The sequence below is a fragment of the Nycticebus coucang genome, chromosome 3, assembly GCF_027406575.1.
Source record: "Nycticebus coucang isolate mNycCou1 chromosome 3, mNycCou1.pri, whole genome shotgun sequence".
NCBI classification, from domain to species: Eukaryota; Metazoa; Chordata; class Mammalia; order Primates; family Lorisidae; genus Nycticebus; species Nycticebus coucang.
The window spans coordinates 58,997,280-59,023,099 of record NC_069782.1 but is presented as its reverse complement, the minus strand read 5'-3'; the positions used below and the strand labels follow the sequence as shown (position 1 = coordinate 59,023,099).

General features: G+C 46.2%; 2 protein-coding genes and 1 pseudogene across 6 annotated transcripts in view; all 3 read right to left on the bottom strand.

Annotated features, from left to right (window-relative positions):
• Nucleotides 1–894: 894 nt before the first annotated feature.
• On the bottom strand, nt 895–2,552 carry LOC128580520 (non-histone chromosomal protein HMG-14-like). The gene has a single exon (XM_053582439.1). It carries the CDS (start codon nt 1,994–1,996, stop codon nt 1,694–1,696), a length of 303 nt encoding a protein of 100 aa, XP_053438414.1. The 5' UTR covers nt 1,997–2,552; the 3' UTR covers nt 895–1,693.
• Nucleotides 2,553–6,948: 4,396 nt separating this feature from the next.
• Nucleotides 6,949–11,938, bottom strand: LOC128580962 (G-protein coupled receptor-associated protein LMBRD2-like; annotated as a pseudogene).
• The window catches only part of MYO1F (myosin IF), a 52,546-nt gene continuing 37,578 nt past the window's right edge, over nt 10,853–25,820 (bottom strand). For 4 of the 5 annotated variants that reach the window (XM_053582431.1, XM_053582434.1, XM_053582433.1 and 1 more), the window contains 9 exons: nt 19,189–19,303; nt 18,920–19,089; nt 16,921–17,066; nt 16,432–16,578; nt 16,175–16,323; nt 15,599–15,682; nt 14,270–14,465; nt 14,011–14,180; nt 10,853–13,306 (listed from right to left, as the gene is read on the bottom strand). In XM_053582431.1, coding sequence (XP_053438406.1) covers nt 13,230–13,306; nt 14,011–14,180; nt 14,270–14,465; nt 15,599–15,682; nt 16,175–16,323; nt 16,432–16,578; nt 16,921–17,066; nt 18,920–19,089; nt 19,189–19,303 — 1,254 coding nt within the window. In that variant the 3' untranslated portion in view covers nt 10,853–13,229. The remainder of the gene's footprint in view (nt 13,307–14,010; nt 14,181–14,269; nt 14,466–15,598; nt 15,683–16,174; nt 16,324–16,431; nt 16,579–16,920; nt 17,067–18,919; nt 19,090–19,188; nt 19,304–25,820) is intronic. The other variant, XM_053582430.1, reaches the window with a different exon arrangement.

Genomic DNA, 25,820 nt, shown 5'->3' with positions numbered 1-25,820 from the left:
AGCCCAGCATTGTGGCGGGCACCTGTAGTCCCAGCTACTTGGGAGCTGAGGCAAGAGAATCACCTAAGCCCAGGAGTTGGAGATTGCTGTGAGCTGTGATGCCACAGCACTCTACCAAGGGTGATAAAGTGCGACTCTGTCTCCTAAAAAAAAAAAAAAATGCCCCTGTGTAGGAATATGGTCCTGCCTGAGGTGTGTTCCTCTGCTTTGGGAGAGGCAGTGAGTGTGTTCTCTGCTCCAGGAGAGGCAGCACAGATGAGAAACCAGTCAGGCTACTTTTTTGAGCCAGTGAATGCAGCCTGTAAAGGGCCTATTTGTGCCTAGAGATGGGGTCTGGACCTGAGCCTATTCAGGCCTAGAAAAATGGGAGCCCTGTATCACTAAGATGGAAAGGGATGGACTTGTCTTTGTTAAGAAGCAGAAAGGAGACCAACATACTGGCTGGAACAGTGAAGGCAGGATGTGGAGGTGAAAAAGTAAATATGGTACAGTGCAGTTCACACAGGGCTTTGTGGGTAGTGGAGAGAGAGAGTATGGTTTCTGTTGTTAACCACTGATGACTTTTTAGCAGGGGAATGTACACCATCTGATCCCTGGCGGATATTTGGAGGATGGGCTGTTGGGAGGATGGTAAAGTAGATCTCAGATCTTTAAATCTCTTAATAGAATTCTAGAGGTGTAAACTTTGTGCACAGTATATTTCCATCAGTGAAATGAGATCTATCTATTGTTAGGGTGGACAGCCAGTGCACATGGGTTGAGAAAGATTTCTCCAGACCAAGACCAACCATCTTTTCGCCTATGGCAGACTATGGGCAGAGAATACTCTTGTAAGGAGACATTAAAACACAAGGAAGGGAAGCAGAGATTTTTTTTTTTTTTTTTGTAGTTGAGATTTTATTGGTTGTGTTGAGCATCAGTACAGACATTTCAATTTGTATACACAATTCTTAATGTATGTACCCAAAATCTAAAAAGCCATTTATTGTAATTCTTTTTTAAACATTTATTCCAGTGACTTTCCAGATTAAAATTTGGAGGCAAATTTTCCTTAAGAGGATATCAAGTACCAGTATCTTCAAATGTTGATACGCTGTTAGGTAAGTCCCACCAATTCACACTTCATTACCATATGCTACATGCTCAGATTTTCAGTCCTTCACCGCACAGCAACAAAGTTATTAGGAAAACAGGAGCACCACAACCAAAGATGTTAAGGGGTGTACACAGTTCTGACAGGGAGAGCCATGATCATGGGAGTGGTTTTCTTTAGGAAACAATTCTAGTACAAAACAACATGGGAATAGAAGTAATTTAAAATGTTCACACATCAATGCAGGACTGGGACTCCATACTGCCATTTAGTATGCTTCGTATTACAGGATATAAAAACTAACCCCCATCTATGGAATGTTAAGCTCACACCCAAGATAGTCAAAGCCTCCCATTAATTCAACATCCCACACTATTTTCTGGTTGTACCAAAAAATAAACAACCAGCAAATGATTTCACCTCTTAAAAAAAAAAAAGCAATTTACACTTAAAAAATGGGATGAGGTGGGATTCCCTCCTTCTTAAAAATGTTTCTAGAGCTACTAAAAAACTTGCATTTACAAATTAGTTGATAAAAATATTCCTCTGGATTGTACAAGAAGGGAGACAGGGACCACTGATAAGACGTGGTATATGATATTAATCAGACTTGGCTTCTTTGTCTCCTGCTTCGTCAGCGGCTGGATTCTCCTCAGTTTTAGTTTCTCCGTTTTCTGCTGGTAAATCTTTAGTTTCTTGGTTAGCCACTTCGGCCTGCTTTCCCTTTGCTCCTCTTTTCCCTTTCGGTTGCACTTTTTTGTCTGAAGATTTATCCCTTGCTGCTACCTTTTTTGGCTTCGTTTCCACTTTCGCAGGAGCAGGTTTAGCTGACAACCGCGCCGTCCTCCTCTTGGGCTCTTCCTTACCCGCTCCTTCGGCAGAGCTGACCTTCCTCTTCAGCATCTTGGCGACGGGCAGGGCGCGTGCCGGGTGCCTGCGGGCCGCGGCGCGCCAAGAGCCTTCACGAAGCTGCGCTGCCTGGCCGCTGCCGCTCCTCCCGCCGCCCGAGCTGCTGAGACCCGCGGCCGGGGCGTTGGGAGAACCGGATGGAACTGAAACAGAGATTTTTTTTTTAAAGTTTTATTTTAAGAGACGGGCTCTTGCACTGTCACTCAGGCTGGAGTTCAGTGGCATCATCATAGCTCACTGCACCCTCAAACTCATGGACTCAAGCAATCCTCCTGCCTCAGCCTCCTAAGTAGCCAAGACTACAGGTGTGCACCACCACACTCAGGGAATTTTTAGTTTTTTGTAGAGACTGGGTCTTGCTATTATGCTCAGACTGGTCTCAAACTCCTGGCCTGAAGTAATCCTTCCACCTCAGTCTCTCAGAGTGCTGGGATTATAGATGTGTGCCACCTTGTTTGGTCAGAATGAGGATTTTCCAGTGGGAGAGACACTGACTTTTTATACTTTTATACTGTGCTGTTTTGAATTTCAGTTTGTTTCTTTTTCTTCTCTTTTCTTTCTTTTTTTTTTTTTTCTTTTTTTTGTAGAGACAAGAGTCTCACTTTATAGTCCTCGGTAGAGTGCCATGGCCTCACACAGCTCACAGCAACTTCCAACTCCTGGGCTTAAGCGATTCTCTTGCCTCAGCCTCCCGAGTAGCTGGGACTACAGGCGCCTGCCACAACACCCGGCTATTTTTTTTTTTTTGGTTGCAGTTTGGCCGGGCCGGGTTTGAACCCGCCACCCTCGGTATATGGGGCCGGCGCCCTACCAACTGAGCCACAGGCGCCGCCCTTTCTTTTTTTTTTTTTTTGAGACAGTGTCTTACTCTGTGACCCTGGGTATAGTGCTGTGGCATCATAGCTCACAGCAACATCAGACTCCTAGACTCAAGTGATCCTCTTGCTTCAGCCTCCCAAGTAGCCAGAACTACTTGTACCCACCACCACACCAGGCTAATCTTTCTGTTTTTAATAGAGACAGGGTCTTGTTCTTGCTCAGGCTGGTCTTGGACTCCTGAGCTCAGACAGTCCACCTGTCGCAGTCCCCCAAAGTGCTAGGATTACAGGCACGCTCAGCTATTTTTTATATTAATTATCGTATGTTCAGTTAGAGGTTTTTGCTTAAAAAAAATCCAAATGTATGGGTGGCGCCTGTGGCTCAGTCGGTAATGCGCCGGCCCCATATACTGAGGGTGACGGGTTCAAACCCGGCCCTGGCCAAACTGCAACCAAAAAATAGCCGGGCGTTGTGGCCGGTGCCTGTGGTCCCAGCTACTTGGGAGGCTGAGGCAAGAGAATCCCTTAAGCTCAGGAGTTGGAGGTTGATGTGAGCTTGTGAGGCCACGGCACTCTACCGAGGGCCATAAAGTGAGACTCTGTCTCTACAAAAAAAAAAAAAATCCAAATGTCATTTTGATGTAGGGTGGAAAGGTATGTGTATGCAGGTGGGGCTAGTGTGGTCTAGGGAAGGTTGGGGTGAGACAGCAAAAGGGCAATCCAAGGAAGGCAGAGGAGGGTCAGGACTTAGAGAAATTTTGTGAAATAGTCAACAAGATGTGAGGCTGAGTAGCAAGCAGGGCCAGCAGTGCAGTCTGAAGATGGTGGTAACCTATATAGGAGACACTGTCCTTTAGAATATGCCAAACATAGCTAGGCCTGGTCATTCACCACCATAATCCCAGCACTTTAGGAGACTGAGGTGGGAGGATCACTTGAGGCCAGGAGTTTGACCCCAGCCTGAGCAACATAGTGAGACTCTGGTCTCTATAAAAAAATAGAAAACAATTAGCCTGTAATCTTAGCACTCTGGGAGGCTTGAGGTTGCTGTGAGCTATGACGCCATGGTGACAAAGTTAGACTCTGTCTCAATAAAAAAAGAAAAAGAAACGTCTGGGCGGCGCCGGTGGCTCAGTGAGTAGGGCGCTGGCCCCATATGCCGAGGGTGGCGGGTTCAAACCCAGCCCCGGCCAAACTGCAACAAAAAAATGCCGGGCGTTGTGGCGGGCGCCTGTAGTCCCAGCTGCTCGGGAGGCTGAGGCAAGAGAATCGCGTAAGCCCAAGAGTTAGAGGTTGCTGTGAGCCGTGTAACACCACGGCACTCTACCCGAGGGCGGTACAGTGAGACTCTGTCTCTACAAAAAAAAAAAAAAAAAAAAGAAAAAGAAACGTCAAACCCATCTCTTCATTCCCAACATCCTACCTGAACTTTATTTCTTTGTTCTGCACAAAAGGCTCTACTTTCTGCAAATGGGGTTCCTTCCACGGCAGCAAGGCCACAGGGCTATACCTCAGAATTCCTAAAGGGGAGGACAGCCTCCCTGGTGAGTTCAAGGGCAGAGAAGGGAGATGGAAGCCCTGATTCTAACTGCCCAGCTGATGAGGTAGATGGCTTAGATGATCCTCCCTAAGCCTATTCTTATATTTAAGTCTTTTTTTTTTTTAATGAATGTGGTTATTATATGAAGTCTCTGTTCACTTGCATTTCTTTGGGGGAAATACAGATTGAGCCTTTTTTTAAATAACGAAAATGTAAATCACAAAATAAAACTATATAATATTATTTAGTATGACTTATAGCTTCCTTTAAAATAACTCCTAAAAAATTAATCTGAAACAAAGTGTGCTATACATTCTCAACATATTCTTATCTTTATCATGAATTAAATTTTTCCACTGTAGCTATATTTTTAAGGCAGATGCCTAGGGAATACTATGTAATCAATCTTGTTAGTAAATGTAATATTCTGGCTCAGCACCCATAGCATAGTGGTTATGGTGCCAGCCACATGCACCAAGGCTGGTGGGTTCAAACCTGGCCCGGGCCAGGTAAACAACAACAACGACAACTGCAACAAAAAATTGCCAGGCATTGTGGCAGGCACCTGTAGTCCCAGCTACTTGAGAGGCTGAGGTAAGAGAATTGCTTAAGCCTAAGAATTTGAGGTTGCTGTGAGCTGTGACACCATGGTACTCTACTGAGGGCGAGATAGTGAGACTCTCTCTCAAAAAAAAAAAAAAATCTATTCAATGAGCAATAAACTATTAAAACTATGATGTAATTCTCAGTGCTGTTTTTGTTATCCTGACACTTTTCACTGAGAGTACAGAGGAAATCCTAGGTAGAATGTTCATAAAGGCTGAATTGATGTGTTGACATTGGTTTGTTTTTCCATAATTTTTTTCAGGCATTAAACAAATACTCTGATGTTAGACATTTACACATTGAGATATATTGTCTACCAAGCTGATACCCTCCAAGGAAATTATCCAAAAGGATTTAATTATAAATCAACCAGTGACTGTTAGAGCTTTCTTAATTCAAATCCAAGAGGGTTATCAGTGAATGTTTCTGCATTAAAAGCCAAAGTTTCAGCTTGGCGCCCATTGCTCAATGTTTAGGGTGTTGGCCACATACCCTGGGGCTGGCAGGTTCGAACTTGGCCCAGGCCTGCTAAACGACGACAACTACCACAACAAAAATAGCTGGACATGTGGCGGGAGCCTGTAGTCCCAGCTACTTGGGAAGCTGAGGCAAGAGATTGCTTGAGCCCAAGAGTTTGAGGTTGCTGTGAGCTGTGATACCATGGCACTGTACCGAAGGCGACATAATGAGACTCTGTCTCAAAAAAAGAAAAAAACATTTTAGCACTTTACTGAAAAAGTACACCATTTAAGAAGATAGTAACAGCACTTTCTCCCATAGAAGGATTTGATGGCACTCTTATTATTTATAAAAACCCAACAAAATTGATGCTTATAACATAAATTTCTTATTTATTTTGTTGATTACCACAAAGAGCTCCATGAAAAGAAATGTTATCATGAAAATAGGTTTATTTTCCATTTATATTATTTTTATCACTAAGCCATTTCCTTTCTTATTAATCTCTACCATAGCCTTGCTACAAGTTAAAAATGGTAATTCAGGGCGGCGCCTGTGGCTCAGTGAGTAGGGCGCCGGCCCCATATGCCGAGGGTGGCGGGTTCAAACCCAGCCCCGGCCAAACTGCCACAAAAAAATAGCCGGGCGTTGTGGCGGGCGCCTGTAGTCCCAGCTACTCGGGAGGCTGAGGCAAGAGAATCGCGTAAGCCCAAGAGTTGGAGGTTGCTGTGAGCCGTGTGACGCCACGGCACTCTACCAGGGCGGTACAGTGAGACTCTGTCTCTACAAAAAAAAAAAAAAAAAAATGGTAATTCAGTCAACCATTTTTTTCCTAAAGAATTTTAATGGATTCCCAGAATACCCCACAATACCTGACATGAGTTTGATATCTTACAAATCAAATGTTCAGAATGATTGAATTTTCAGGGCAAGCTTTGTAATCCCACTTGAAATTTGTATTTTTCAAGAATGTTCCTTTTGACACCATGGCTTTACATGAAGATTTTCCACTGCTTTCTCTCAAAATGGGGTCACGCCTTTCATCTTAGGAAAAATATAAAATGAGTTTCTTTTCATTAAAAAGAAAAAAACAAACCAAAGTTTCTGCATTTTTGAGAAGTTCCATTCAGTCCCTTACAGTCCTTTTATTAGCCCTGGTGTATTTGGACACTGATCAGTTGGTATTAGTATCTGAGAAGTTTAATTCCTTTAGATCAGTATGAACATTTCTATTCCTAGTGGAATCTACTCTATTGTGTTAATAACATTCTTTCCATTCTCTTCTTCAATTTTCTTTTTGTTTCAAATTAATATGAAGGTACAAATTTTTAGGTTACACTGTTCTCAGTTCCAGAGTAAAGTTCCCTTTGTAGAAGAGCCGCTCACTCAGGGGGGCATGTTATACACCCTCACAACGTGCACATTAGGTGAAATCCCACCTCATGCTCTTCCTCCTTCTGCCAATTGTCCTCCCCTCCGCCCACCCCCTGCCTCCCTCCTCCCCCGTACTAGACTATATTTGTGTTTTATTGTTCATATGAGCATGTAATTGTTTGTATATTGGTTTCATGTTAGTATGGAGTACATTGGATATTTATTTTTCCATTCTTGAGATACTTTACTAAGAAGAATGTATTTCAACTCCATCCATGTAAATGTAAAAGATTTTTACATTTACATTTCTCCATATTTTTAGTATTCCATAGTATACATATACCACAGTAGGCTGCTTCCACAACTTGCCAATTATGAATTGAGCCTCTTCAATTTTCACCTTCTTGGCTTTTTCTTTTTTCTTGTCTGATTAATTCTTTTCCTTCATCAACTAAATCTGTTGTCATATCATTGTCTCCCACGAACCAAGCAGATTCAAACAATTGATTCCCAAACTAAAATAAGTGGCAATGCAGAGAATTATTACCAACATAGGATTATATATATAGCATCCTGTAATAAAGGATAAAACTTTCTTGAAACCATAATAGATGTGTAAGCAGTTGGCTGAGTATTTGGCGAGAGATATACAAACCCATATAGGTCAAATCTAAGAAATTAAGGCATAAAGAAGGAGTCATAAATGGCATAATAAAATGTCACTGAACCGAAGGCTATAAGCATTATTTGGTGATGTGAAGCCAAGTAATAATAGTTAAACACATGAATCCTGGCTTGGTGCCCATAGCATGGTGGTTACAGTGGCAGCCACATACACCAGGGCTGGCAGGTTCAAACCTAGCCCAGGCCTGCTAAACAACAATGACAACTGCAACAAAAAATAGCCGGGTCATGTGGTGGGTGCCTGTAGTCCCAGTTACTTGGGAGGCTGAGGCAGGAGAATTGCTTAAGCCCAAGAGTTTGAGGTTGCTGTGAGCTGTGATGCCATGGCACTCTTCCCAGGGTGACATAGTGAGACTGTCTCAAAAAATAAATAAATAAATGAACACAGGAATCCTAAAAACAGTATAATAAATTCAGATACTTAGGAAGAAGATGGAAAGCAAGCAAGCAATCTTGAACTTGTACATTTTTCTGCCAGCTGTATGAAGACTTCAAAGAGGGAGGAGATGAGAGCAGTGCTAAAGAATGTGCACTCTGGCCCAACAATCACAGAGAAGATGGGAAGATGGACAGAACCATGGCAAGGATCCCATAAAAGCACAGTCCCAAAAGACATTCCAAATATCACTGGCTTGTAGGATTATAAAAATATTGGACAAGTCGATTTTCTGGCTCCAGTGATTGAAAGGTGTGAACAAACTGATGAGTAACACTGGTTTCATTTTTTTGCTATATCTTCTAGATAAAATGCTTGTTCCAAAAGAATTTGCTGTTGTACTTGAGTTCCACAGTGCCTCTAAACTGAATAAATTACCTATTTATGCCTTTTTACCAGACTTTTTTCACTGGGGTAGGTTTTATGCTTTTCAAAGTCTTCATAATCATCCGTGTTCCTACCCATTTTTTCTGATATGCTGTAGGGCACTTTTTAGTATTATATCAACACATTTTCTCAATGGACAGTTACAATTGATGCTTTCATTCACCTTGTGAATTTCCTCCATCACATCCTCTAAATCAGTGGTTCTCAACCTTCCTAATGCCACGACCCTTTAATACAGTTCCTCATGTTGTGGTGACTCCCAACCATAAAACTATTTTCGTTACTACTTCATAACTGTAATTTTGCTGCTGTTATGAATTGTGATGTAAATATCTGATATGCAGGAGGTATTTTCATTGTTACAAAGCGGTTGCGACCCACAGGTTGAGAACTGCTGTTCAAAATTCTCTTCTGCATCTGCTTTCTCTGTCATCAGTTTGGCTGGCTTAAAATAAGTTTTCATAATCCCTTTTAGCTCCACTTGGGTATGACTGAGGAATTTCCACCAAGCTGTACCCCAATAAGCAATACAAAAAGAAATAGACCCCATGTATTTGCAGCAGGTATCCCAATTGTCTGAAGCTGATTCCATTCTATGCAAATGTGGATTTACAGCTACATAAATTTAAAATGCTCAAATAATCTGCAAATAAATGTCATAATAGATTGCATTCTTGGATGGGCAAGGTGGCTCACACCAGTAATTCTAACACTCTGGGAGGCTGAGGCAGATGGATTGCTTGAGCTCAGGAGTTTGAGACTAGCCTGAGTAAGAGTGAGACTCCTGGCTTGGCGCCTTTGGCTCAAGCGGCTAGGGATCCAGCCACATACACTGGAGCTGGCGGGTTCTAATCCAGCCCAGGCCCGCCAAGCAACAATGACAACTACAACCAAAAAATAGCTGGGCTTTGTGGCTGGCGCCTGTAGTCCCAGCTACTTGGGAGGCTGAGACAAGAGAATTGCTTAAGCCCAAGGGTTGGAGGTTGCTGTGAGCTATGATGCCACTGTACTCTACCCAGGGCGACAGCTTGAGACTGTCTCAAAAAAAAAAAAAAACAGTGAGACTCCTGTTTCTACCAAAACAAATGAACAACCCTCCCCCAAAGAGGCGATGCCTGTGGCTCAATGAGTAGGGCACCGGCCCCAGCCAAACTGCAACAAAAAAATAGCCAGGCATTGTGGTGGCACCTGTAGTCTTAGCTACTGGAAGGCTGAGGCAAGAGAATCGCCTAAGCCCAAGAGCTGGAGGTTGCTGCGAGCTGTATGACGCCACGGCACTCTACTGAGGGCAGCAAAGTGAAACTCTGTCTCTAAAAAAAAAAAATACCCAAGGGGGCAGCATCTGTGGCTCAAAGGAGTAGGGCGCTGGCCCCATATGCCGGAGGTGGCAGGTTCAAACCTAGCCCCAGCCCAAAACTGCAAAACAAACAAACAAAAATACCCCAAAAACAAAAACAGAAAGAAACTAGCTGGGTAGCATTGTGGTGGGCACCTGTAGTCAGAAGGCTGAGGCAAGAGGATTGCTTGAGCACAAGAGTGTGAAGTTGCTGTGAGATAGGATGACTCAGGGGGACAGAGTAAGACACTGTCTCAAAAAAAAAAAAGATTGTTATGTCCAATACACCACCTTCCAGAAAACTGGCATGATTCCATCAGGAATGTAATCCCATGGTTTAAAACCCTTGACACAGGGTTACTAGTTGTATACAGTCCTGTAAAGGTTGCTACTTTTTAGGAGGGCTTGAATTTGCAGCAAGTGGTCACAGCATGCTTGCACTGGTTGTGATATTGTCCTCCTAACATCCAGAGATAGTATGAAGACAGTAAGAAAGCAGAGCTACCAAGCAAGCAGCATCCCAACAATTATAAGTCTAAGCTGTTTCTGCATGCGAGGAAGTGGAAATAATGCCAGAGAAAAGACAAAGACAACCCCGAGTCCCAGAGCCGTACCACTCATTATTGAATGTTCACTGTAACCATAGTCATTCATGGACAGGTCTGGAACGTATCTGTTGTCTGATGTTGCCAGACAGCATCTGGGAAGGACCAGGACGTTTGGAGGTGACAGCTGTGGCAGTCACCAGAAGGCCTGTGGGCTCTAGGGAAAGGAAAACTCGTCTACAGTCAAGCGGCTGACATTTCCTGGTCAGCGTTAGTGCCACCCGCTTCCACCTGCCACCTTCTCTGGCCTGCCTGCAGCCATGGGGTTTGTGGGTGTTGCCCTCACATGCAGAGACAGAACCATGAGGTGGTAGTTGCACACTCAGAGTAAAGAAAATCAGGAAATCAGAGATGGAGAGTGTCAGGGACGTCCAAGAAGCATTGTTAAATGCTAAATGTGTAACTGAGGACTGAACTCTGACCTTTTTCTTTTACCCCAATTAATCTAAGAGGTCCGGTGAGTCACACGTACAAATAATAAAAATCTCACTGAGCAGGTTTTGTTAACTGATATAATGTGGTTTACTTCCCAGCCTGGTTCTGGTATAACACCACAGCAACTCACGAAAGATAGAAAACTCCCTTATTATTCAATTTTAATTTTATTTATTTTTGAGATAGTATCTTGCTCTGTCTCCTGGGATGTCACTGGCATCATCATAGCTAAATGCAGCCTCAAACTCCTGGCCTTAAGTGATCCTCCTGCCTCAGTCTCCCAAGTAGCTGGGACTACAGGCACCTGCCATAATGCCTAGGTAATTTTTTCTCTTTTTTAGAGATGAGGTCTTGTTCTTGCTCAGGGAGATCTCAAACTCCTAGCCTCAAGAGATCCTCCTGCCTTGGTCTCCCAAAATGCTAGATTATAGGTGTGGAGACACCCAGACCCTGATCTTAAGCATTCCCTTTCACTAATCCCAGGTCTTTAGACAAAGTTTTACTTTTCAACCATTGTCAACTTAAGAATTCTTATTTTTATTTATTTTTTTGAGACACATTCTCACTTTATCGCCCTTGGTAGAGTGCTGTGGTGTCACAGCTCACAGCAACCTCCAGCTCTTGGGCTTAGGTAATTGATTCTCTTGCCTCAGCCTCCTGAGTAGCTGTGACTACAGGAGCCCCACCACAATGCCCGGCTATTTTTTGTTGCAGTTTGGCCGGGGCTGGGTTTGAACCTGCCACCCTCGGTATATGGGGCTGGTGCCCTACCCACTGAGCCAAAGGTGCCCCCCAACTTAAGAATTCTTAAAACCCACCTATAACTCATAAGCTCCTGCTTTGAGAGGTCTGGCCTTTCTGGGCCAAATGGATGTATAACCTTCATGTATTGATTTATGATTTTACCTGTAATTCCTGTCCCCATGAATGTTCAAAACTAAACTGTAATACGGTTCCCTCGTGTGCATTTTCTCAACTTGTCCCCCCTAGGCCAAGGTCACATACATTCGGCTCAGAATAATCCTCTTTAGAGTTTGGATTTTTCCATCCACATAATGATTGACCATAACAAGGGATGTTGAGACCCAATTGCAGGCTTGAGATTTTTTTTTTCAGCCATGCTCAGCTTCTCAAGGTAGGTACCAAAGGGGGAAGATGCTAACATTGCAGAAAGCTGCTCCATGGCCAGCATTTGTTTGATTACTGGCCTCCCATTCTTCAACTTGGTAGTTGTCCTCTGCCTGAAGTGTCCCCATCAAAGCTTAGATCACTCTGTGTGGTGTTTGCCATCGAGATCTGCTGATACCTTTTACATCTCACTAGTCCCTTCTCTGGTCCTGTCCTGAGTTTTTGCCCCCTGAACAGTCTGGTCCTTTATCTCCCAGAGTGCCTTCTTTCTGAGGAGCTGAGGGGTGTCCATATTGTGCTATCAAATGTTGTCAATCAAGTCCTGACCACAGGTGAGTGAAGGCTAAGTGGGCAGACATGGGATAGGAGGAAGGGGCTGGGGTGACCCAGGGTAGATGGAATGGGGGGCATGTGGGACTTGCTTTCCTCCCTAGGGTCCAGTCAGGTCCCAAATGGCTTTGGGGCAGGGGAACTATAGATTAAGACTGATAGGACCCCCCTGGACTATTTAGGATGAAGTTTCTGGAAAAGAATATGGAAACTGTGTGGAGTAGGGGGGCATATATAAAACATAAGGCCTGGAGTCTTGGTTAAGAGACTGATTATCTCTGAACCTCCATTTCTTTCTTTCTTTTTTTCTTTTTCTGAGACAGAGTCTCACGTTGTTGCCTTGCATAGAGTGCCATGGCATCACAGTTCATAGCAACTTCCAACTCTTGGGCTTAAGTGATTCTCTTGCCTCAGCCTCCTGAGTAGCTGGGACTACAGGTACCTGCCACAACACCTGGCTATTTTTTGTTGCAGTTCTCATTGCTGTTTTAGCTGGCTGGGGCCGGGTTCGAACCCACCACCCTCGGTATATGGGGCTGGCGCCCTACCCACTGAGCCATAGGCGCCACCTGGGCCTCCATTTTTTCATCTGTAAAATGGGAACATTCACGTTCCTGCCTCACAGGGTTATGAAAGCATCGTCCTCATTGCCAGGTACTAAGTTAAGTTATCTCAGGCATTCACAGGGCAAATGTTTATTGCCTCACTGAGAGGAGCAAAGTCATGCTTATAGAGGACACCCCCTCCCACACACCAACTGTGCCCAGCACTTTGCTAACAGCACAGGACACAATTCATTTCATAATCACAGGGCAGCTGGGAGGTAGATTCTGCCATATGTTCCACTTGACGGATGAAAACATGGAGACTTGGGCAGCGGAAGTGATGTGTATGAGATCAGAGCCCTGGCGGTGGGGGTGCAGGGGGCCTGCAGGAGTGACCTTGAGACTCAGGGCCTGGGCTGGGGTGAAGGCCACAGGATTGGATTTCAGGCTAATGCAGCTAAGATAAATGAGGCTCCTGTGGGCAGGGCCTGGCCTCCTGGCAGGTGAGTGGGTGTGCAAGAGGGCAGAATCCCAAGCCTCCGGCTCATATTTTCTCCACGTAGTTTCCAGGGAAGAGGCCCTCTTGGCCATGCAGCCGGCCCTTCCACCACCCTGAGGAATCTGTGGGAGAGAAAAGAGCTTGAGGTGGCCCTGAAGAAAGCCCTCATGCTGGCTCTGTTGTATTTCTTGTTCATCTCTATGTTCCAACCTGGCACAAGACAACAGCTAAAGAAAGAGTTGTCAACAGTTGGAAGAAAAGAAGGAAGGAAGGACAGGATGGAGGGAGAGAGAGAGAGGGACACAGACTCTTTCCCAGCCACTGGCCAAAAATGTCATCTTCTCTAGAACATTTGCTTGTATCTTTCCCTCTTTCATCTCCTTCTTCAAATTTCCTCTCTCCCAGGAATGACCAGGACTTCCTGATCCTGTGGAGCACCCACATCCAATAGCAGAGTCTCTGCTTCCTTTGGGGACTAAAGTGGGAGGTGGCTTAGGCTATCTGGATGTGACATCTTTCCTACTCACAAGGTGTCTTTGAGGTCTTTGAGGCAGACTCTGCTTTTAGCCTTGTGTTTGACAGGCGAGAAAAATGCGCCTGGAGTACTAGGAGTGATGTAATGAGGCCAGACCCCCAGGGTAGTTTAGGACATTACCTCTAGTCTGTGCAGCCACTGGCATGGAAGAGCCTATCTCTGCTGAAGGGTAAGCTGTGAGCTGCTTATTTCTGTGCTGTGTGTGAGGGGTATGCATTGATAGGGGGCTGCATGGATGCATCAGGATTCTGACAATGCTCCTCACCCCAGCCTTTGCCCTGATACACACACCTTCCATGAGGATCTCGATGACTTCATTCACATTGAAGCTCAGCTCATCCACATCTTGGCCCATGTATTGGTACAGCGCCCGGCACCTTGGGCCATGTGATCGAGGCTGGGGCTTGGGTCGGCCTACACCGGGTACCGGCCGCTGCCCCACACTTCGCTTCCTCTGCATGCTGTGGGCACAGGGGTTGCTCACCACAGCCAAGACATCCATTACCCTATCCCCTGCCTGCCTCCTGGGGCTGCCCTCCTACCCACTTACCCAGCCATGCCCTGGTCAGGCACATTGAGGAATTCTGTGTTGTGTTCTGAGGGTGGTCGTGCCCGCTGGCGTCTACTAGCCCCCAGGGTTGAGGCTGGAGGGCCCTGGGGAGGCCGCCGGGAGCTTCCTCCAGATGTGATCTCCAGAGGCATAGGACCCCTTCTAGCAGAGGGAGGCACCCCATTGCGATCCAGGCCTATGGCAGGAGCAAGGATCGAGGCATTTACCAAGGTGATGCTAGGAGCATAGGAGGAGGACTGGGCTCCAGGCTCCCAGCCTGACGGAGAAAGCAGCTACCCTCTCAGCCCAGTGGGTGTAAGGGCTGGCTGGGGCCAGAGGGACAGACCTCGGGGCCAGGAGGGCCTAGAAAGTGGCTCTGCAAGGGAAAGTTTTCCCCTGCCCTTCTCTGTAGGAGGGCTTTTTTTTTTTTTTTGTAGAGACAGAGTTTCACTTTATTGCCCTCGGTAGAGTGCCGTGGCGTCACACAGCTCACAGCAACCTCCAACTCCTTGGCTTAGGCGATTCTCCTGCCTCAGACTCTCAAGTAGCTGGGACTACAGGCGCCCGCCACAACGCCCGGCTATTTTTTGTTGCAGTTTGGCCGGGGCTGGGTTTGAAACCGCCACCCTCGGCATATGGGGCCGGCGCCCTGCTCACTGAGCCACAGGCGCTGCCCAGGAGGGCCTTTTAAAGTGGATCTTGGAGGATGACTAAAAGCTCAACAAATGAAGCGGGAATTTAAGAGATAATCGGAGAAAACAGCACCAAGTAAAGGCCTGGAGTTAATAAATTTGGCGAGTTGGCAAAATAAGATGTAGTTTGCACAACAGGAGTGTAGGGTGGGAGGAGAGGTCACTGGTTAGCTGGGGTTGAATTTTGAAGGGCTTTGAAGGCCAAACTAAGCTTAGCTTTTATTCTGTGGGAGAGGTGAACCTATGGAGAGTTCTGAACAAAGAAAGTAGATGTCGGCTTGGTGGCCGTAGCTCAGTGAGTAGGGTCCCAGCCACATGTACTGAGGCTGGAGGTTTAGAGGCTGGCCAGGGCCAGCTAAACAACAATGACAAATGCAACCAAAAAATAGCCGGGCGTTGTGGGGGGCACCTGTAGTCCCAGCTACTTGGGAGGCTGAGACAAGAGACTCACTTAAGCCCAAGAGTTGTTGTGAGCTGTGACGCCACGGCACTACCAAGGGCGACACAGTGAAGCTTTGTCTCAAAAAAAAAAAAAAAAAAAGAAAGAAGACAGTGGTCAATTGTGCTCGTTAGATTCTGTTATTGGAGGTCTGGCTTAGGCCATGGAGCCCACTAGAGGAAAGGGACGTCCCCTCACCTCTGGGGGGCGCTGGAGCCGCCCGGATGAGGGCTGGGGCCGACCTCCGGGGTCTTCCCTGGGCCACTGCCTTCCGCAAAGGCTCTGAAAGAGGAAAGGATGCAGGGATTTGAATAGCGGCCATAACAGACCAAGCTCTTGGCTCCGCCCACAGGCCCAGTTCACACTGTGGCCCCGCCCATTGACCCCGCCCTTCGAGCTCATTGGCTCACCCATCTGTACCTCCTCTTAGGATGGGCACACTGGCTCCGCTCAGTGATTGGCCCCACTTTCCGACCTCACCTACTCACAGGCCTCGCTCCCCGGGTCCGTCCACTCGGGACACGCCCTCACTTATTAGGTTCCAGCTTTGCCTCTCCGGCCGCGCCCCTCCTGTTTTCTCGCTCACTCATTGGTCGCCGCTCCAAGGCCGCGTCTCCTCTTCAACAGTCTACCTAGAGCGTTCCCTCAACGCCGGAGCCCCCTACTCACCAGCCCCACTGGCCCCGCCCCCAGAGGCTTGACTGGTTCTTTGTCTGGGCCCACCTTCTCCCGACCGCCCCTTCGTCTACGTTGCCCAGTTCCGCGCAGACTCACTAGAGCTCTTGGGCATCCCGTCACCCACGCTGACCGTGAGGGCCCGGCCGCTGGCCTTGAAGACCGCCACCTCGCCAGAGCCCCGGGTGAAGGTGACGGTGCGGGTGCCGCCTCCGCCCCAGCCCTCTTTTTTCACTCGGAACTGTAGTCTGTTGGGAGAGGAGGAAGCGTGGGGGCTCTAGCCGGGGTTCCCCTGGGCCAAGCAGAGGCTCAGTGCGGCCCGAGGATGGTGCTGGGGCGTGGGGTGGTGGCCTTACGTGTCGCTGAAGGTGAGTGGCAGGGGCCTCCGCGCCGCCTCCTCGAAGCGCTTGCACAGTAGGCTGACGAACTCGGTCTTGAAGATGCTCTCCAGGAAGCTGTCGGCGGCGTCCTCTTGCAGGATGAAAAAGTCGTCCTGCCGCGTACTGGGGTGGGGCGGGAGGAAAGACTGGTGAAGGTGGCTGAAGAACGGACTTCTGAGATAGATGCCAGCATAGTGCCAGGTAAGGTGCAGCACAGGTGGAACAGGGGAAGGAAGATGGCAAGGGGCTAGGAAAGGTGGTAAATATAATAGAGAACCAGGTCTAGTAGGAGAAGGGAAAAGTGTAGGTACAGGTGAACCTGATGAGACGGGCCAAGAGACGCTTACAGGTATAGCAGCAGGTAAGGTAGGTGTGCAGGTATGATCAGGTGTGAGGGCAGCTATGATCACAAGGGGACAGGTGAGGCGGAGGGTGACTGTGGGACAGGTGGGGGCCTGGTCTCACCTGAGGGACACTCCCCGTAGGGCCTGGATCTCTAGTTTCTTCTTCAAGACCTCACGCACCTGGCCCTTCTCTGGTCCCTTCTTCACCTTCTCTCGCCCAATCACATACACATACTTGGGTGTCAGGATCAAGTCCCGTTTGATGGGCTATGAGGATGCAGGACCAGAGGCTGGTGGCTGGAGCTTTGGGCAGCCTGGGGAGTCAATCCCAGGCAGAGGGGTGGTGCTGGTGGGCCAGGGGAAGGTGTCCAGGTCAGGTGGGGGGGGGGGCTTCCATGTGAAGGTATATGACTTGTTAAGTTGTATAAGAAATAGGTCGAGTGTGGGTGTATTGGCTGGGAAGGGGTGTCTGGACTAGTGAACAAGTATAGGGTAGGTGGAGTGTCTCCTGGACACAAATGTTAAGGCCTGAGTGCCTTTGGACTAGGCAAAAGTGCTTGTGTCATATGACTATGGCTAGTTTAGGTAATGGTGCTATGGTTCAGTTGAGGTGTACAAGTCAGGCAGCTAGACAGCCCTTGTAGTTCATGAGAGATCCTAAGGGGCAGTTGTGTTTCTCACCTACATGAGTTTGTACAAGAAGGCAGGTGAGAGTGTACCTGTTGGAAGTATGAATGTCTATGCAAGTCTGCTGAGCTGTGCCTGTGGTCAGGGCTGTATAGGTCCAGTGAGGATTGCTGTCTAGGTGAAAATATCCTAGTCTACAGGTCAGCTGAGAGGGTGTACTTGCCACATGCTCTGTCCAAAGCAGGTGAAGTATATGGGTCAGAGGAAGGTACCCACGCCTGGTAAGGTGGGTACCTTCTTCTGATGCGAGAGCGAAAGTTTGACGGCTTTGCCCGCACCATCGAGGTCATACAGTCCATGAGAGGGTGTACCTGTCACACAAACCTGTCCAAAGCAGGGGATGGCAAGGGCCCACCCAGTCAATGCCCATGTGAGAGTGTCTATCCAGGTAAAGATATTTAGGTCATCTCAGTGTGTAACTGCCCTGTAAGTCTCTCTAAGGTGGGGGTAGGGCAAAGTTCTGGGCAGATGACAGTATCTGGGACATGAGCTGTGATAAGGGATGAGTGAGAGTGTCCCTGTTGGACAGGAATGTCTGACTCAGTTAAGAGTACACAGGCTAGGGCAGCGCCTGTGGCTCAGTGAGCAGGGCGCCGGCCCCATATACCCAGGGTGGCGGGTTCAAACCCGGCCCCGGCCAAACTGCAACAAAAAATAGCCGGGCGTTGTGGCGGGCGCCTGTAGTCCCAGCTACTCGGGAGGCTGAGGCAGGAGAATCGCCTAGGCCCAGGAGTTGGAGGTTGCTGCAAGCTGTGTGACGCCACGGCACTCTATTGAGGGCTATAAAGTGAAACTCTGTCTCTACAAAAAAAAAAGTACACAGGCTAGGTGATTAGATGTGTTTGTGGTGGAGGTGCCCAGCTATATTTAGGCCAAGTGTGAGTGTACAGGTAAGGTGGTATATCCCTGTGGACAGAAGTATCTGGACCAGGTTGGGAGTATACAGTGGTCAGGGCTGTCTGAGTCTATCTGGGCATGTACCTATGAACTAGGCCTTCTGGGTCAGGTGAGAGTATGCCTGTGGCCAGGTGTATCTGGGCCAGGTGAAGGTATATTTAACTTATGGGTGTTCTAGCCTAGGTGAGGGTGTATACAATGGGTAGATGTGTCTTGGATAGACACACATGGCCCTGTGATCGGGACTTCTGGGCAAAGTGAACGTGTAATTGTGGACAGATGTGCCTGGCAGGGTGAAGTGTGTTTAGGGTACATGGAGGCACGTTTAATGTACAGCTATCTACCATGGTTAGACACACCTGTGGGCAGGTGTGTCTCTGCTTGGTGAGAGTGTACCTGTGATGGGACAGATGTTTCTAGGCTGGGGGAATATATACGTGTTGACAGGTATGTCTGGGCCAGGTGAGTGTGTATTTCTGGTGCAGGTGCTGGACTGGAGCCAGGGTCTCATATGTACCCACCCACTAATGCCTCACCTTGAAGCGGCGGTCATACTTGGTGACCGAGTTGGCAAAGTCCACCCGCTCCCTCTTGCCCAGGAACTGGCGCAGCTCCGGCCGCTCCTCCAGTCCTAGGTAGTCCCCAACAAAGTTCCGGTTGATGCTGTTCCACCTCCTCTCCTTCTTGTTGAGCAGGATGTTGGAAGCTGTGGGGACACAGGGTAGGGGGTGCAGAGATTGTGGTCCGGCTTCTCCAGGTCTATGTGTCCCTACTCTGAGCCTCCCACCTGAAGAAAGTCTCTCACCTTCCTCTCGCATCTCCTCATACTTCCGGACTGCCATGTGGCGTCTCCAGGCCTTCTGGATGGTGCGGGCAAAGCCGTCAAACTTTCGCTCTCGCATCTCCTCCAGTAGGAAAAGCTGGACAAGAAGCCCCGTGGTGGGTTTTGGTGTCTCCTTAGGGGCTGCAATCCCTGATTTCCCCTGGGCCCACTCTACTCACACGCTTTTGCTCACACACCTCTGCACACAGGTGGTTAAAAATATTCTTCCTCCAAATGACTGGACCCAGGCTACCCTCCCCATTTGGGGTGCACACATCTGCATTAAATTATCACTGTGGGTTTGTCTCTCTGGCTTCACATCCCAGCTCTGCACTTGCTAACTTTATGGCCTTGCCAGAAGCAGTATAACATCGTAATTTCTCACATTGCTAATGAAGCTAATACACACCATCCATGTAAGGTGCACCACAGTTTCAGACATGGTAGACAGGAGAACCAGTCTGCTCCTTAGAAAACCAATAAAATGTAGTAAATATGAAATCTGATGTATTGGACTATGACGTGACTGGCAGTCATGTGGTTGTGCAGTGTACAACCTGCACATCCATTTATAGCAGTCCCAGAAAGGAAACTTTTACAGAAAGTAGTGAAAATACTTTTAAGTTGCAAGAGACTGGGACCAGAGGGGACTTAGAGGATAAATTACATAGAGTAAGCCAAAGTGGAAATGCTCTGAAGAATGTCTGTGCGTTTGTAGTAATAATAGGTGAACAAGGAGAGGGACCTATTGGATACTAAATTATTGCAACTCTACAGTAATAAAAATAATATGGTGATGGCCAGAGAATAGAACAATCAATTGGAATAGCGCAGATGCCTGGGGAACTCCTAATTCAAACAGAAATTTAGAAATAAAAGGGACAGCGAATATGTCAATCAGTGAAGATAGGAAATATTACTGAAAATAAAATTGGGCTTTATTTAGAAAACTAATTAGCATGCGGCCAGGCATGGTGGCTCATGCCTGCAATCCTAGCACTCTGGGAGGCTTAGGTAGGAGGATCCCTGAGGTCATTTTTAACTTCTCAAGCACATAAATATCACTTTGCTGCTAAGAGCCCTGATGCCTGCTTTTGTGACCAAGGTGGTTTTCAAACTGATATCTCCAAGGAAACCAAGGGCTCCCTGCAAGAACTAAGAGAATTCTGGAGATACTTGGTTCAAATGCGTTTTAAAATTTATATCTTTCAAAGCTGTGGGGGTTTATAACTATTTCTAAAAAATGAGAAGTTGTCCCACCAGAAAGAACATCAGCACTGCAGTTTCACAGGTTGCAGGGGGCTGAGGAGAGTTTGCATTTTCTGTTTCTCAGACCAGTACTCTGGGTTTTTGTGCAGTGCCTCATATGGCATGTCTGGAGGTCTCAGAAGTGCATCGTATGGTTTGCTGAGAGGTTATTTCTGCCCACTGAAGAGATTTTGTTTTCAATTTGGAAAATGAATCTTCCTGTCTTAAGGAGTTCAAAATGTATCTCCTTCATGCTGTGGAGGGCTGGGGTAGACAGGCTTAAGGGCCAGGAAACCTAAATAAATTTGAACTTATCCTGGTATACTGGATTGAACAGTAGTATCCCTTCCAATTCATGCCCGCCTGAAACCTATGAATGGGACCTTATTTGGAAATAGGGCCTTTGCAGATGTAATCAGTCAGACTGGGGTCATACTGCATTAGGATAGGCTCTAAATCCAATATAAATCCAATCCAATATGTCCATAAGAAGAGGAAAATTTGGACACAGATAACACAGAGGGAAGAAGGGCATGTAAAGATGGAGGCAGAGTGATGCATCTGTAAGCCAAGGTAGGCCAAAGATCGCTGGCAACCAAGTTAGGGAGTGGCAAGGAAGGATGCTCAGAGCCTTCAGAGAGAGCATAGTTCTGCTGACACCTTGAGTTTGGACTTGTGGCCTCCAGAACTGAAGGATAAACTACTGTTGTGGTAAACCATCTAGTTTGTAATACTTTGTTACAAAAGCCCTAGCAAACTGGCACCCTTGGTATTATGAGCTAACAGATAGGTAAGACACTTGAGGATTTTTTTGGAGATGAGGTCTCTGTTGCCCAAGCTGGAGTACAGTGGCGTCACTGTAGCTCACTGCAGCCTTAGACTCCTGGGACTACAGGTGTCCACCACAATTACAAGCTAATCTTTTCTTTCTTTCTTTTTTTTTTTTAATTTTGTGTGTGTATGTGTGGAGTTGGGGTCTTGTTCTAGCTCAGGCTGGTCTCAAACTCCTGGCTGCAAGCAATCCTTCCACCTTAGCCTTCCAGAGTGCTGGGATTACAGGTGTGAGCCACTGCATGAGGATTTGAGGATGTTTTGAGCCTATATGGATTTGGGATAAGTCCAAATCAGAATTATTCCAACATGAGTGGTGCCTGTGGCTCAAAGGAGTAGGGCCCCGGTCCCATATGCCGGAGGTGGCGGGTTGACGCCCAGCCTGGGCCAAAAACTGCAAAAAAAAAAAAAAAAAAATTTTGCTGAGATCCATTAATAAAAAATTCGTTGTATTAAAAAAAAAAAAAGAATTATTCCAGTATAAGTGCAGTTTTGGTTGAGAAAGGTTTCCAATTCCATTAAGCTAATTTAATTATTTGATCAGTTTTTATGTAGCACAGTTAAAACATTTCCATTTTTTTCTTCATATTTTCATTGTACTAAATTTATTTTCATCAGAATCAGTTTGTCCCTGGGCAAATACTGTCTTTTCCCCCTTATCCTTATAAAATTCTACCACCAAGTTTCTGCTATGTGTTGTTTCCACCCAATCTATCTTCCCCAAATTAAAATCTGCAAACTAAAATTTGTGACTAATCAGTTTTTCTTTTTTTTGACAATTTTGGTCTGTGATAAGAGTTTCTATTGTAGTGATATCAACTTTGAATGGATAGCCACCCTATCTCTCTCCACCAAGAACTGTCCAGCGAATAGAGTTTTTTCTGCACACCTACTATGTGCCAGACACTGTTTGGATCCCACAGCCCAGTCCTGCAGGGTGGCTGTTACCTATTACTCTTCCCACTTTCCTATAGTCTTTGCCAGTGCTAGTTTTATTTGGCCTTTTTTTTCTGTTGTGTCAGTTTTTTCTGTTCCGTCCAGAGTCAGATTTTTCTGTTCTATCTGCAAGTAACTAGCAAGATGAGATTTATTCATTCTCATATTATCTCTCTCTCTCATATTCTGTTCTTTTTCTTTGCTTCTCTCTTTCTTTCATTTTCTTTGTTACAAATCAAATTGTGGAGCTCCAGTGGCGCAATCAGTTAGTGTGCGGTACTTATACAAATGAAAGTGTCCAGGTACAGTTTTAGCCATGGACAATTTTGGTCTGTGATAACAGTTTTTATTGTAATGATATGGACTTTGAATGGATAGCCACCCTATTTTTATTTCTTGGAGCAAAGTGTAACTGTGGGGATAAAGTCTAAGAGACTGGTACAAAGATTCCTGATCTCCCAAAACAGAGACCTTTATTTTATTTTATTTTTTTGAGACAGAGCCTCAAGCTGTCACCCTGGGTAGAGTGCTGTGGCATCACAGCTCACAGCAACCTCCAACTCCTGGACTCAAGCGATTCTCCTGCCTCTGCCTCCCAAGTAGCTGGGATTGCAGGCACCTGCCACAATGCCTGGCTATTTTTTGGTTATAGCCATCATTGTTGTTTGGCTGGCCTGGTCTGGATTCAAACCTGCCAGCTCTGGTAAATGTGGCTGGCGCCTTAGCCGCATGAGCTAGGCGCTGAGCCTCACCTGGCTCTTTTTAGAGGTGGAGTTTCACTCTTGCTCAGGCTGGTCTGGAACCTCTGAGCTCAGGGCAATCCACCTGCCTTGACCTCCCAGAGTGCTAGGATTACAGGCGTGAGCCACTCTGCCTGTCCTCGAAAGACTATTTTTGTAGCTACAAAATCTCTGAGTTTTCCTCTCAAACTCTGTAATGTTTCTGGTTTGGTGAGAGATAGTTACCTTAGCTTTAGTTGCAGTAACGTAAAGTGACCCATCTCAATCTTCTGGTTTTCCTAAAGTCCTTCAGGCGCTATGAAAGCAGATGCCATGGTTATGCAGTTGGCAGGCGCCTGGCTGGCCTACATCCTGTCCCATGCTCTGTACATCTTTCCCAGGTGTGTCAGCTTGTCTCAGGCTGTGGGAACCCAAGATTCACTTGGAGTCCAGTGGAGCATAGTTCATGACTGGTGACCTGGTTGTGGTTTCCTTCTTTGCCCTCCTAGCCTCTGGTAGAAGCAAGTGTTCTGGTTTTTTGGTGCTGTTTTATTTTTTCCCTGAAAGCAGAGGCAGCATGAAGATGGCAGTGCTGAAAGTTTAAGAGCTGATGCTGTTGTCAGCTGGATGGATTATGTGGTGTTTGTATACTGAAGTTGTGGGCTGAGGTTTGTCTTTGACACATCAGGACTGGAGATGGGTCTTTTTTCTTTTTTTTTGAGACAGAGTTTCACTATGTTGTCCCCGGTAGAGTGCCATGGTGTCACAGCTCACAACAACCTCAGACTCTTGGGCTTCAGTGATTCTCTTACCTCAGCCTCCCAAGTAGCTGGGACTATAGCACCTGCTACAATGCCCGGCTATTTTTTTGTTGTAGTTGTCATTGTTGTTTATCAGGCCTGGGCCAGGTTTGAACCTGCCAGCCCCAGTGTATGTGGCCAGTGCCCTAATCACTGACTATACGCACCGAGCCTGGAGATGGGTCTTAGAATAAGAACATGCCCACTCTTTGTACTGTATATGGAGCAGTGTACAGTGAAGCGGAGGCAGAGCGGCTCTGCGAGCTCCTCTCCACTTTCCCACAGAGAAACCCTGACTGGAGGCAGAGGGCAAGCCACACACACGCCCTCACGCCCGGGAGGTCACTATCATATGACAAAGGCTTTGCCGCAGTTCATTGTCCTCCCTGTGTACTTTCCATTTGCCTTCCTGGTCCACAGGCACGAGAACTTAAAGAGCAAGAGGAAGTGAAAGGAAAATTAGGGCAAGGAAACAGATAAAAGAAATCACCCATGAGGAAGAATCAGCAGAAAACTCCAGGCAACATGAAGAACCAGTCCAGAACAACCCCACCAAGGGACCATGAGGTAGCTACTGCAGAGGATTCCACCTATACAGAAATGTTAGGAATGACAGAAAGGGAATTTAGAATACACATGTTGAAAACAATGAAAGAAATGATGGAAACAATAAAGGAAACTGCTAACAAAGTGGAAAATAACCAAAAGGAAATCCAAAAACAGAATCAAATAAGAGATGAACGATATGAAGAATATAAAAAGGATATAGCAGAGCTGAAGGAAATGAAACAGTCAATCAGGGAACTTAAAGATGCAATGGAAAGTATCAGCAACAGGTTAGACCATGCAGAAGAAAGAATCTCAGAGGTAGAAGACAAAGTTTTTGAGATAACTCAGATAGTAAAAGAGGCAGAAAAGAAGAGAGAGAAAGCAGAACGTTCACTGTCAGAATTATGGGACTTTATGAAGCGTTCCAACATACGAGTTATAGGAATTCCAGAAGGGGAAGAAGAATGCTCCAGAGGAATGGAAGCCATACTAGAGAATATTATAAAAGAAAATTTCCCAAACATCACCAAAGATTCTGACACACTGCTTTCAGAGGGCTATCGGACCCCAGGTCGCCTCAACTCTAACCGAGCTTCTCCAAGACACATTGTGATGAACCTGTCCAAAGTCAAGGCAAAAGAAAAGATTCTGCAAGCTGCCAGGAGTAAGCGCCAGTTGACCTACAGGGGCAAATCCATCAGAGTGACCGCAGACTTCTCTAATGAAACTTTCCAAGCAAGAAGACAATGGTCATCTATCTTTAATCTACTTAAACAGAACAATTTCCAGCCCAGAATTCTGTACCCTGCTAAGCTAAGCTTCAAAATTGACGGAGAAATAAAATCATTTACGGATATACAAACATTGAGGAAATTTGCCACAACAAGACCAGCTCTACAGGAAATACTTCAACCTGTTCTGCACACTGACCACCACAATGGATCAGCAGCAAAGTAAGAACTCAGAAATTAAAGGACAGAACCAAACCTCCACACTGATGCAAAAGATAAAACTAAGCAATGGACTCTCACCAAATAAGACGAATAGAATACTACCACACTTATCAATTATCTCAATAAATGTTAATGGATTGAATTCCCCACTGAAGAGACATAGATTGGTTACTGGATTAAAAAACACAAGCCATCCATTTGCTGTCTGCAAGAAACACACCTGGCTTCAAAAGACAAATTAAAGCTCCAAGTCAAGGGTTGGAAGACAATTTTTTCAGGCAAATGGAATTCAGAAGAAAAGAGGAGTTGCAATCTTATTTTCAGATACATGTGGATTTAAAGCAACTAAAGTCAAAAAAGACAAAGATGGTCACTTTATATTGGTCAAGGGAAAAATACAACAAGAAGACATTTCAATTCTAAATATCTATGCACCCAATTTAAATGCTCCCAGATTCTTGAAACAGACCTTACTCAGTCTGAGCAATATGATATCTGATAATACCATAATAACAGGGGACCTTTAACACTCCTCTCACAGAGCTGGACAGATCCTCTAAACAGAAATTAAACAAGGA

Bases quoted from the DNA above. Each gene is read 5' to 3' on its own strand.
- LOC128580520 (XM_053582439.1), bottom strand. From the start codon at position 1,996: ATGCTGAAGAGGAAGGTCAGCTCTGCCGAAGGAGCGGGTAAGGAAGAG.